The 13,457-nt window shown below is 42.2% G+C and overlaps 1 protein-coding gene across 17 annotated transcripts in view; it reads left to right on the top strand.

Moving 5' to 3' along the window:
• The window catches only part of rims2a (regulating synaptic membrane exocytosis 2a), a 128,790-nt gene that overhangs the window by 44,346 nt on the left and 70,987 nt on the right, over window positions 1-13,457 (top strand). For all 17 annotated transcript variants that reach the window (XM_038712161.1, XM_038712167.1, XM_038712162.1 and 14 more), the window contains one exon: window positions 6,226-7,175. In XM_038712161.1, coding sequence (XP_038568089.1) covers window positions 6,226-7,175 — 950 coding nt within the window. The remainder of the gene's footprint in view (window positions 1-6,225; window positions 7,176-13,457) is intronic.

Consider the following 13,457-nt stretch of genomic DNA (forward strand, 5'->3'; position numbering starts at 1 on the left):
ATGGCATTTTAGCATGGCATTACTACGTTTAAACTTCTATGTAATATCTATGAAATGCTGAAATGTGCTTACACATGCAGCCAAAAGGATGAAACCTGCAACATCTGTGAGGGGTTCATCACTCTTCATTGCCTTTCAATTATTGATCTCTGTGCTTGTGGCATCTTTAAACATATTGTACTGTAATTAGTTGCTCCCAGCTTCCCAAACACAGAACAATTAGAGAATTTTACTACAATATTTGGTGCTATTATTTGCTTATATTCAGTGCTATTGGTTTTGTACCAAAGATGGATATATGAATAATGTGATGTATAAGTATGATCCCAGTATTGAGCAAATTGTTGAATATCACTGTAGCCAGTAAAGATCATGGACTGTGAAGGTGAGATGGTTGCTCAGGGCTTTTGAATTTAAAGGTTAAAGTGTTTTCAGTATACAATAAATTGATCACTAGCCTGTGTGTTGCATATGCTCTGTGTAAATATATGTGTGATAACCCTTCTATCCAAATATCAAATGTTAATTTGTGACCACAGGGGCTTCCTTCTTGATCTCAGGCATTTCCTCATACAGCTAAGGCAGTGTTAAAACACACAAAGACTGAGAGAATGACACAGTTAGACAATCTAGTCCATTTGGAGCCTGGGAACTGGGATCTGGCTGTGGATGTTTTTGATCAGATCCCCTCAGTAGGTCAGAGCAGGAACACGTCTGATGAGGCAGAGAGGGACAACCTCACCACAGACAGACACAATTCTCATTACACCACAGTATATCAGGGAGTTACTGACAAACAAAAAAATTGTTTTTTGTGTCAGGTTGCGGAAAATAACAGCATATAAAGGTTTTATCATGGCGAGCATGTCGGGTCACTTCTAATCTTTTAGGGTCATACTTTTTAATCTTTCTGGGCCATAGTGTAATCCCATGATTTTTGTGAGCCATGGATTTGATACATTATGTTGCTTTTGATAAGGAGAGTGTACTTTGAAAAGATGATTATAATATTGGAATTACCTTTAGAGCACTGGAGGTGTATGAGGCTGTGCTGAAAGCAAAAACAGAAGCCATGGTTACATAGCATCTTAGAGAGGTCTGTGTCTTTTCTGATTTACAGTTAAGTGTGGAGGTTTACCCCCTCTGCACCACATAGTAGATGTGTTGTGCACTCCTTTGCTTTGGGTGTCAAACCATGATCCTTTTCTTTATTCAGAACTTACAGCCATTAAAGAAAAAAAATGGCTATACTATCATGAATCTTTTCCCCCCCATTTTAGCTATAAATGTCCTTCTGCCAGTCACATAGTTAGACCACTGTCACCCTCCCTGAAGTGAATCGTATTGTCATCGCCTTGTCCTTGTAGTTCACACACTGTCACAGCGGAGGATTTCTATAGTTAGCTCAGAATAGGACGACGGCAGTAACGAGAGCTGCTGTTTTTCCCACAGCAGGAATAAACAGAATGCTACAGCAGCCCATGTGTGTATTCCCACACCGTACCTTGCAGACAATGAACATGCCTCTCTATTGTCTGCCTGTTTGGATGATTCACTGCTGGTCGATCTGCTGCACACCACGCTGCCCGTGCTGTGGCTCAGTGTGTCTGTGGTGACATCACACACGCATCTCGCTATATAAGGGGACTTGATGGAGGGCGTACGTCACTGTGCAGTTCGTGACTCAATAGTTGCAGCAGCTGGGCGTCTGTGCATCGCGGGCATCACGATCCCATGGTGTCCCATCCTGCCACTTCATGCTTGAGCTGAATGCACCATGCACACCAGCAGCAGGTTTAGCTATAGGACACAGTTAACTAGCGTCTCCCCTGTGTTACCTTTTCCTGCTTCTTGTAATTCACATACGTTGTCGACAATCTACCCCCTTTCCCTTTACGCATTTTGCCTGTCTCACTAAGGATGGAATGCAAAACTAAGACCAGCAGAGTGTGTCATGGCAGAGCTGTGGAGAGCTCAGAGGTGTCTGCAGAGAGGCTATTACAGTAGCAGTGGCAGCTGGAGCACTGGGGGATTATTACACAGTACAAAATTTTGTGCCACCACTCTGTTGTACTTGCACTGAAGGCTGGTTTAGGGCTGACAGTGTTAGCGTGATGCAGATGCTGATGGAGCGTTGTTGTTAACTTGCTTACTAGCTGCCATAGACATGTCTCTGTTTGGACAGGAAGCACATACAAGGCTAAACGGTGGCAGGGAAATGTGATACTTGTGTCAAGATGAGTTAGAGCTCGTCAAAGGGCAGTTCGTTAATGTTTGTTGTAGTTGTTTTCTGCACGGTCTTTGTGCATGTGTGTTCAGGGTGTAGGATTTCAAGACAACATCCCAGAGGGGACATTAGCCTGAAACCCTGAGGGCATGCTTAAAAGCCAAAGTGAAGCATTTCTTACGCAGCCAGTGCAGCATACTTAAAACACATGCAGTTACAAACGCAGGGGCATGCACAAGTGAACAGATGTACCCATACACATGCGCACACCCTTCCACCATCAGTGAGTCACTATAAAGAGTTTCTCATGCTAATCACGCACTCCCCCACCTAGCACTCCACATTTTCTTCCATCCAAGTCACTCCGCCTGTCCCCTACTCCAGCATATAATTTCTGCTGCCGCTTCACTTTGGATTTGTGAATGAAGCGCTGCTCAGTTAGTGTCCAGGAGCAAATCATGAATAATGCAATAACCCTCATGTGTTTCTCCAGCCGCGTCTGAATCACTAGTGACGCTCTGTTTGGATGCTAAGGTAATCGGAGGCATTTCTTTTGATGTGAAGCAGAAAGGGGAGGTCAGTAGCTGCATCACAGAGACCTTCTCTAGGTCTGTGTGAATAAAGATGTGTTAATTAAAGTGCACATCCATTAGTCTTGTTTTAGTTGTGTGTGTGTGTTTTTTTTACTTTAACAAGAGAGTATTAATATAGTATTAATATACTCCTTTGTCTGTATTGATATTTATTCAAATTTATTTGTCACCGGGCCAGACAGGGGCCAGACATGGGGATGGGGAATAGAAACACCACATAAACACACAGCACAGAGAGAGGGCAACACCTGTAAGAGAACAGGGATGGGGGATGGGGACAACAGGAAATAGCAGAAGGAAACACCAAATCCAAAAGGCAACAAAACCTGCAAGAGAACGGGGTGGGGGGCTTGAGGCCGAGAGAAACAAACAACAAACACACAAACAAACAATCAAAAACAAAGAGACAACCAGCTGAACAGCAACAATAAACAGCTGACATAGGAAGACAATTGAGAGAGAAGTGAAAATGAGAAAAAATGTGTGTGTGTTTCTACTCCGCCTTTGGTACTAAGATGGAGTTTTTTGTACTCTATTTGGAGTAAACCAGTTTGTGGCTAATCTTTTGGTGGCATTTTCTTTAACTGTTCACATATGGTGTGCAGCGCACTTCTTTTTTCATTTTCTTTTCTTAGTAAAAATATGCCAAATACAAGGTATCTACAACGGTAAATCTGATTATATTTATTAACCAGCTATTGAGAAAATCTCGATTGCTTTTGTTTGAAATGCAGGCAGTTATCAAAGCTGCAGTGAATGCTTTTAGCCACTGAGAGTCGGAAAGTAGACTCCAAAACAGTCACAGCAGCAGTCCCCAGTTCTTGCCTAATGTTACCTATACATCCAGCAGAAACAGGTCAACCCTTGCATCCTAATAGGCAGATTGGTAAGCGGCTGAAAGCTGCACAGAGCTGCACTAAGATATTCTCGGTATTAGTAGCATTAGTAACAGGCCTTTCACATTACAGGTAATCATTAGCTTAATTATGATATTTAAATGTTGATAATAGTTTTAATGTGAAAAATATCACTGTATTATTTCGACATTTATAGCAGCATTAATTTAAACACAACGCTGCCATATTATCATCTTATAAAGTTGTTACGGCAAACAGGTTAGCAAGCAGTTGTCTAATTTAGTCATCCAGCAGACATGGTGCAACATTGACATTCAGTTGGAGATGTGTTTTCAGCCACTTTCCTTTCACATATACATAGTCATTTGTAATATAATATTGATTAGTGCAGCTTCAAAAAAGGTGAAGTGCCTAATTCAATAAACCATTGTACACGTATACCACGTATATCTGTAGGACTTTTGCTGTTTGTTACTTTAGGATTTTTTCGTAACTGGACCAAACAATTATGTTTTTATGTCCTTTCTGCTGTTAAGTAAAACTTGCTTATATGTACTTGTATTGCTGGAGTGCACATTTTGTACCAAACTATTCCTCAACTTCTGCCCCTCTCTAACAGCCCATATTTTAACTGTACATTAGTTCATCAACTATACACATACATCATCCTGGCACAAATTATTCAGTGTTCAACAGAGAAGTATTAAAAGCATCTTTGCCACATGTGCCTCACCACAGCACTGATATCTATTGTTCTGTACATTCATTATACTCAGACTAACCCGAACGGTCCATGATCCAGTAGGCAGGGACCAAAACTCCTCAGTGGGTCAGTGAATCAGCCAATCACACGTGAGGAGTCCTTACCTTGAGTGACCAAGGCTGGCAGCAGTGATTTATGAAGCTCTTTGAAATTTATGGAAAGTTGTCATGTACAAAATTAAAGGGATGCTTCACAGAGCTTTTTCCTTAACAAAATGTCATTATTATATTGGAGGAAAAGTGGGAGAAATGTAGGAGAAAAGTGGCTTATGAATAATTGATTCTCAACAAAAGAATAAATGCATTAACGCACAGTTAGCCTCCTCCAGGCTTTTTATCCACTTCCTGGCTAGTTTCATTTCTGACAGTCGGACAATGATAAAATGATTGATTGCTAATTTTAGAAATATAGGGCTCCTGACTGTAACCGTACTTGAAAATATCAATTTTAACAAGTTATTTTCAGATAATTTCAAACATACCTGTCCTCTTTTCAACATTTTACTTCTTTCCAGTCTTATAACAGAGATGACTATTCTATTTTATCAAGACCAGGGCACATGACTGTGTCACTTGTTTAAGGATATGATTTTATTCTACACCCTTACTGAGTGTGTGTTCTCATGTTTTATAAGTTCTGAGGGACATTAGATATTTTCATCAGAAGGAAAAAGGTGTTAAATGAGATAAATGAAAGGGCGCCTCTTCCTCCGAGGTTCATAAATTCAGACATAACTCACACACTTTGTCTCTCTACATCCCTTCATGTCCATTGTACTGTGCACACAGATGCAATCTGTGAAACTCTAAATCATTTATCAATGCGCTACTCTCAGTACACTGTCTGGTTCGTCATCTCTCTCCCCTTGCGCGCACACACACACACACACACACACACACACACACACACACTTTTAATTTGGAAATACAAACAGGTCATAACCATGCAGGCTGTGCTGTTAATCTTGTGCCATCCTGTTGTTTATAATGCATTGCAAATGATTTAAGCAACTATATCAACAAAGTAATCAGATGATATTAATATGAAAATGAAAGATTGCCGATGGCACTAAAAGAGTCAAATATTAGATACAATATTGTCTGTGTGACGACAGCGCAACTTTCTAAATCAAATTATATAATCAAACAGGATTTTAAGTGCATGAGAGTCTGTTTTTCCAATGTGAATATGTGTCCTTTCCATGTATTTTTAGAATGAGGTTTGCAAATCTACCTGTGTTACATGTCATGCTGTTAAATTGGGTCAGCTGAAGAAGTATGTTTTTCCTTGAACATAATCAGCCATATTATAGAGCATGTCGAATGTATTGCAGTGAGAAGAGGGAGTGGTGCTGCATCCTGCTGCTTAGTCCCATTTCTCTCTCTCTTTCTGTGTATACGTGTGTGACAGAGACAGAGCAGGCTTTCATCAGGTCTTGACAGGGACTGAGGCCTACGCAGTGCAGGGCATAGCAAAGTCAAGCTATAGACAACAGACTGAAGGTTTCAACCTCAGCAGAGTTGCACAGAGATGTGAGATGAAGCATTGTGAGGCTAATGTCTGCCTGATGCTTCACATTTCCACCTACACACAGGCAGACACTGTATGCTCACTATATGTTTAAATGTAATTAGGCTGTATTAACGTGCACACTCAAACCTGAGTTCTCTTAAAAATTCGACTTTTTGAAATATATTCTATATATTGAAATAATCAGAGAACATCCAGTTCAAAGTGGACAACCATTAAATTCCACTCTTCTGTTCCCCTCTCTTTGATCTACAGGAAACGAAGCCCATCTGCATCCAGGGATCCAAACCAAAAATACGACCAAAGGGAGGGGGGCGACCACTCACAGTATGCCCCGACGGACGGCAGCATGCCTAGATCACCGTCTGACTACGGGGATGGGGACCCTCGGCGGGCTCCGCGGGGCCCACACTTGTACCCAGATGTCGATGCAGCACGGATGGGCTACCGGGACAGGCGGGGCCCCGGACGCTGGCACTCCCAGGAATACCCGCTGGACCAGGAGCTAGATGGACCGCCCAGCGAGTATGACCTCCAGCGGCAGCGCCAGGAGGAATTCCAGACGCGGTATCGCAGCGATCCCAACTTGGCACGTTATCCTGTTAAGCCACAGCCCTATGAGGAGCAAATGAGGATGCATGCTGAGGTGGGCCGCATGAGGCACGAGCGCCGCCATAGTGATGTCTCCCTGGCCTACACGGAGCAGGATGACCCAGGTCCCATCCGGTTATCCCGTCAGCATCTCACTGAGCGCCGGCCTCCTATGGTGGGACAGCGCTCCTACTCTGTCGACCGCTCATCCCCTGGGCCCATGGGTCCCGGCCTCGGAGGCCACAGAACCTCCAACCACAGCCCCCCGACGCCGCACCGTAGCCCTGTGCTGGGTGACCGATCTGGGGACCTGCGGAGAGGTGACCTGGGTGTAGGTGGTGATCCCATGAGGAGGCAGCAACACCACTTGGACCCTAGCTCAGCTGTCCGCAAAACCAAGAGGGAAAAGATGGAGAGCATGTTGAGAAACGACTCTCTCAGCTCAGACCAGTCGGAGTCGGTGCGCCCGCCACCCCCTAAGCCCCACAAAACCAAAAAGGGAGGAAAGATGCGGCAGGTGTCGCTGAGCAGCTCAGAGGAGGAGCTGGCCACCACGCCAGAGTACACCAGCTGTGAGGATGTGGAGATAGAGAGTGAGTCAGTCAGTGAGAAAGGTAGGGGCCACATACACCAACAATCTCTCTCTGTCTACTCTCTTTCTGCTACTTTCTCTGTGTATAGATAGCTTCATTAAGAGTTTCTTTAAACTATACAAATGTACCTTTCTCTGATGCTTTTTCATACTGTTATAAGGCCATCCTATTACTGACACAATGTTGTTGTTAGGAAAGACAGATTTCATTTAATTATAACTGAATTATTGTTGCTATGTGGTGTTGATATTGATTCTTGCAGCTGTTGATACATCAGATTCCCCAGTCTACAGTGTCTCTATGTACTTTGTATGTTAGTATGTTCGTATATATGTATTTGTATGTGTAGGGCTCATTTTTTTCGAGGAAACAAAGAAAATTTTAAATGAATTTATTAATTTGATAAAAACATACATTTTATGTGGATTTTTCTCCTTAGAGTGGCTCTTGTGCATAATCAGCTGCTCATCTGTATTTTCCCTACAGTTTCTTTTTTTCTGAGCTTAGCAGGACTGTCTTTTCTGTAAACCGTGTTGAACAGTGAATTCTTAAACGATCTCCTTCTTTTATAAAATCCCAGCGTTTTCAGTAAAATCTTTAAAAACCGAAAACAATGAGCCTTATGTCTGTGCAAAGCACTATTACATTTTTTTGTGTGTTATCTATGAATCAACTCTAGAGCTTTTGTGCCTTTGAAGAGGAGGCTTGTGTTTCAGTGTGGATGGGTGTTTATGTGTGTGGATGCAATTTGAAATGAATGTAAAACAAATGCCATCGAGGCCCTCTCATTTCGCGGTCAACTTATGGCACATTTCACCAGGTTCTTTCACAGCTGTTTCAAGTGATCGGCCTATTCTAATGGATACTGTTACATAAGTGAAAGATATTGAAAAAGCAGAGGGTGATAAGATGTTTTCCTGCAGGATGCGGTACCTGCTCTGTTAGTCTTGACTTCCATACTGTTTTGTTCCAGCCTATTCCAGGCTGATGATGTAATTCCTGGTACAGTGGCCCATAAGTAGCAATAGGACTACTACCTACCTAACTGAAGTGGTATGCTAGGTATTGGCTCGGCCTGGCCTGTTCTACTGTTTACTACAACGGGATAATATAAATGGACATCAGATCGCTCATGGCAAATGTCCTACCTGCTTAGAGACACAAGCGCACTTGTCCAAGTGTATAAACACGCACTGGCAAGCAAACAGTTAGAGTGACTGAATTAAATGCCACTTTGCATAGAATCAACATCAGAAGCAATCGTTTAGGCTGTTCGCTTCTTGACTGTTTCACCTGGTTGACAGTTGTCGTAATTGCAAATTGATTTTGTTGTCAAACCTGTAATTACGGAGGCCTTTACCTTAGAAATGTTAAAAGCCCTATATGCAAAGAAAGGAGGAGGTACAGTTGACAAACGGAGGAATAAAAGATACAAAAGAGAAAAGTACAGAAGCACAGTTTGCTTTTGTCATTACCACGAGACAAAAACACCTGCCACATGCTCAAAATGTTTAAACTAGAGGAGAGGGGAAGAATTCAGTTGGTCTGCTTTGTTATGTAACTGTTCTCCTCACTAAAGGAGCAGCCCAGCACCAGCGCTACATTATTGATGTGGGAGTTTCCAGGTTTCCAGGTAGCCATGGAATAAAAATAGGGAGAAAAGCAGGCTGTTTTGAGGGTCAGAGTTTCTGTTGTTTCTGTCTGCCTCCTCGACAGGCCAGCCTATATAGGAGAGAGAGGAACAACAAAGGCAAGCATTGCACTGTTGACCTGAATAAGTACAGCTTTCCATACTATACAGAACGTCTTCGGACAGCTGATTATATGGAGCTATCTTTGGTCTTTATTTAGCTATAATTGGCAGTTTCATTAATTTATGACATAATTAAGGCTGCTGTGATATGGTGCATGCAGGGAGTCTGATAAATGGTTCAGGAAATTCTACTGAACCATTTATTTTAAACCAAAGCGTCCTTGTTTGCACCCTGCCAGTGCAGACTTAATTATGTAACAGACAGCAGAGAGGGGATCCAAATTCTAGTCCACAGATTTGGACATGTGACATTCTGGAGTGTATTAATATAATCAATACAACCTTATATAATAAAGTCAGATATGCACTCTGAAATATAATAATAGCCATAAACAGAAATGGGTTTTAGGAGTACCTGAAGTTTACTAATGGGACATGTTTAGCGTTGCTGTGGAACTGGCATAGATGTACATCAGCTGAACAAGGTTGCATGGGCATTTTAAATGCTCCCAAGAAGACAGGGATCATGATTTAAATCCACTTTTCAGTTTAAAAAGTACTCTAACATGCAAACCAAGCACTCTTTGATTAGCTACCGTAGAGAGCATTTACACTCACCAGGAGTGAGAAAAGGGGGAAAAAAAGCCAGAGCAGCTAAGCAAAGAACATCAACTGTAGTTGCATGTTAGGCCGGAGCGGGAGAGAGAAGAAAAAGAGGGCAGAAAGCACCTTTTGGCCATATGTGGCCCGTCAGTGTCTTGGGGTGTGTGCACTCATCTTGGCTGGGCCAGGAAATGGGTGTGTAACAGCAGGCTAAGCAGGGTGCATGTCATGCTCTCAAATCGCCGATACCACGAGGGGGCCGCTGGGGAAGGGGGAGGGCTTGATGGGATGAGAAGGAGGGGTGACCAAGGGGAGGAGGAGACAAGAGGAGAGAGGGTCTGCCAGCTGTAATGGGCCTGGCTCGTGCCTGCAAGTGCTGGAGACTGATTTATCGCGATGGTCCTCTCTCTGTGTTTTCCTCTTTATTGATTCCCCTGACATGCAGTCCCATAATAGTGCCGAACAGACAGAAAAGGAGAGGTCGGCTTGCTAACTACAGCAGAGAGATGGACATTATGTAGTGACAGCCTAAGTTACATCCTCATTAATGGCTTTTGGAATCTGTTTTTGCACCTTAGTAAGTCTGTTGGGTTTGTTGGGTTTGCTCTCAAGCTGGATTTTAGAATATATTTTTATTAATTTAACCTTTTATACCTTCATGGATAACATCACTATGTTTTGCACTTAATAAAAGAAGTTGGTTAGGCCTTTTGTTTTAGAATATAAGTTCATGTTTTCAAGATCTGTCTCCACCAGGGGTGTAACTTGACACTGTATCACCTTACTAACATGGTAACTATGTTTAAACATACACACTGTTTCACCCCTGCCTCTTTTCTTCTCTCTCCCCCTGAATTGTAGTAAAAACAGCATCAATAATTAATGATCCAATTAATAGTTTACACTGGTTTTTATTGAGCTGTCAAAGTGATGGAGAGCCTGCTGGTGGTGAACTCCGCCACTGCCTGCGCTCTGCCTTCGCCCTGAATCAGCACTTTGTGGGGCCTCAGAGCCGGGGCGAAACGGTAGGGCTGGGCTCAGACTGCTGATGCTCACAATTTATGGCCGCGATGAGTTTCCTGCTTCCTGAAAAACCACACAGTGCCTCGCTGGGGATCAGTGCCCAATTGTGGCGTGCCACTAATAATAAAGCTTCTGGGAAAGAAAGGGGAAAGGCTGTACGTACCTACATGCTGCGCCCACTCAGATTCTTTTTGACAGACATTGAGGGTAGGCTGGGGAGGGGGTTGGGGGAGGTGGAGAAGTGTGATTGGAGGAAGAAAAGGAACAGATGAAGGTGAAAGTGTGACATATATAACCTTGAGATAAGCTATATATGTAGTATATATATAGCTCCAAAATAGACAAATAAACGCAAACCTTTCATTGTCTTAACAAGATGATTTACATGATGTGTTTCTTCCTCCCCCTGATCATAAAAGCAGGCCTTAAATGCTTTGGACTATCATGGCCACATTAGACAAGTGACTTGTTCAATGGAGAGTGTCTACCCCACTGAACTGGGCTCTGGTGTTAATGCTGCTGACAGAATAGCAGCTGGGAGGCAAAGAGGGTAATCACTGTTGTCAGCTGTTGGTTAGAGGGCCACAGAGGGCAAAGCCTGTCTGGGGACATCCATAATGTTTTATCACAGTGCATAACTGTACAGTAAGTAGTTCTAGCAGTCCCCTACACTGATGGATGGATAGTTATAGGATAGGGAGAGTAGGAAGGAGGAAAGTTTGTTTGGCTCTGCCTGACCTTGCAACTCAGTCACAACTTTGAAGATGAAGACAATTGTAAGCGTGGAAATGTCATTGCAGAGCATTTTACTCTGGCAGGTGTGGATGTGGATACTAATAGCAATTGTGTTGAAACACAATAAAAATAACTATAGGCAATGATGCTGAAGGTGGGTCACTTTATCCTAAAGAAATGCAATATTTTTTGTAATATAAAAATGTGCATTGGAAAAAAAGCAATTTTACAACTTCTGAAACTATATTGCAAAGATAATATCCAAAACTAGGTCCCAGTTCGATAAAACATGATACTAAAAATATGCCGAATCGGATATTGACACAAGACATAGCTAACTTTTTTTTTATTTTCATAGTTTTGGCCATCATTCCCATAGCTGATAATCACTTTGCATATTACCAAATTGCTGAGATATGGGTGCAGAAGAATCTCCGCGTTAGCCAGAATATGGGCAGCTGTGGCTCAGGAGGAACAGCAGATTGACCATTAATCACGGGGTTAGTTGTTCAATTCCTGGCTCATCCTATTCACATGTGAAAGTGTCCTTGAGCAAGATACTGAACCCCATATTGCTCCAGATGTGCAGGCCAGCTCAATGTATGATTACTTGTAACATTTCAGGTGTGCTCATGTTTTTTAATACCTCCAATTAAGTTGTCTTAGACAATCTGCCTAAACTGTTGTCAGGTTGTAGAATGTGTATCAACTATTACTTTAGTGAGTACAATGTTATAATGCAGGGAATAAAAATGGACAAAGCTATGAAAATAAGAAGTTGTAATAAACCAGAATTATCCTATAAAACATTATCTTTACACAGCGCTTATCCCATGCAGCGTCTTTTTTGTATATTGAAAATCATGTCCTCTTTATTCTCCAGCCCCTCATCACCTCCTCCTCTACATCCAGAAGTATATGCAGTCTATTTTTACGCCTTTCCATCAGAGTTCCCTGATTTCCCTGAGATTGAATCCTCAGCCAGATAATGCCTGAAGGAGGTCTGTCCTGTATAGATCCATTAAGCTCTATAGCTCCTTGCAGGGGAAGTGAAGTGTGGGAAATGTGATGTATACGGCCCAGGGGTTGCACAAGCGCAGTGTTTTCAGATGGCCTTACCTGTGCCTGCAGCCCCAAGGTTCACTACAGCTACAGTATACATTCATGCAACCACATAAGTATATCAACAAGTGGAAGTGGAAGTCCATGGTCTGCTAAATCAGCACCAAATATGATTTCTGTATTGTTTAAATGGCCACTCCTCATCCTTTATGCGCTTTATTAACAGCATTTTAATTTGGACCAATTCTTAATTCACTTTATTACACAATTGTAAAATGACTTGCCAGTTTAAGCGAATAATATTTAAATTCCCATTGCATAATGGGATGTTAAATGCAGAGGTATGTTACCCACTAAGGTGTCATGACAAAAAAACTACTATTCACAGCAGTATGTCTCTGACAACTGAAATGACTTCTCTCTGTCTTTGGACAGACTCAACCTTCAGTCCTCTTTACCTCCACACAACTCTCTACTGGGAATCTTAGCACCACCTTCAGATTCAATGTTTTTCACTCTTTCTAATTAGCTTGGATTTTTAAGCCTCTTAATCAAATTGAAAGTGCTCTCACTTGGGAAAACAGAGCAAGTCCTGCAGAATGACAAAGTGGTTTTGCATACCATACCTTTTCCCCAGATCTAATGCTCACACTGATTTTAAATTTGTCTCATTTAAGATACCTGTGTCTTCGCCTTCTGGCTGTTTTGACGGAAGCGTCACATCCGCAGCAGCTCCTCAGATAATAGTTAATAGTAATAATAATACTATTAATACTACTTAAACCGAGTTGATGAGAAAAAGTAAAGAAAAATGTCCCAGAAACCTCCATCCTGTAATATCATTATAGAAACGTGCCCAGCCTGTATTTCTCAAGGCTGTAAGTCCACTGGTACTACTACAGAAGTTATAGTCAGAGCCTCATCTTTCAATTCTCTCCCTGGTGCACTTTAGATTGAGGTCAGTTAAGGCTGTGTGGCACTGCAATCTGAATCCCCAGTTAAACACAATTAGAGATCTTTCCTACAGATGCCGCTACTGTAAGATAAGATAGCAGCATGCTAACTTTGTTTGAACAAAATGTGAGTTGTCTGCTGATTTGCAAAGAGTTTTTAAAGATTGTACTCTG

Source organism: Micropterus salmoides, unplaced genomic scaffold (genome assembly GCF_014851395.1).
Source record: "Micropterus salmoides isolate LMB-PRFRI ecotype aquatic unplaced genomic scaffold, ASM1485139v1 Ms_hic_scaffold_11, whole genome shotgun sequence".
Taxonomy (NCBI): domain Eukaryota; kingdom Metazoa; phylum Chordata; class Actinopteri; order Centrarchiformes; family Centrarchidae; genus Micropterus; species Micropterus salmoides.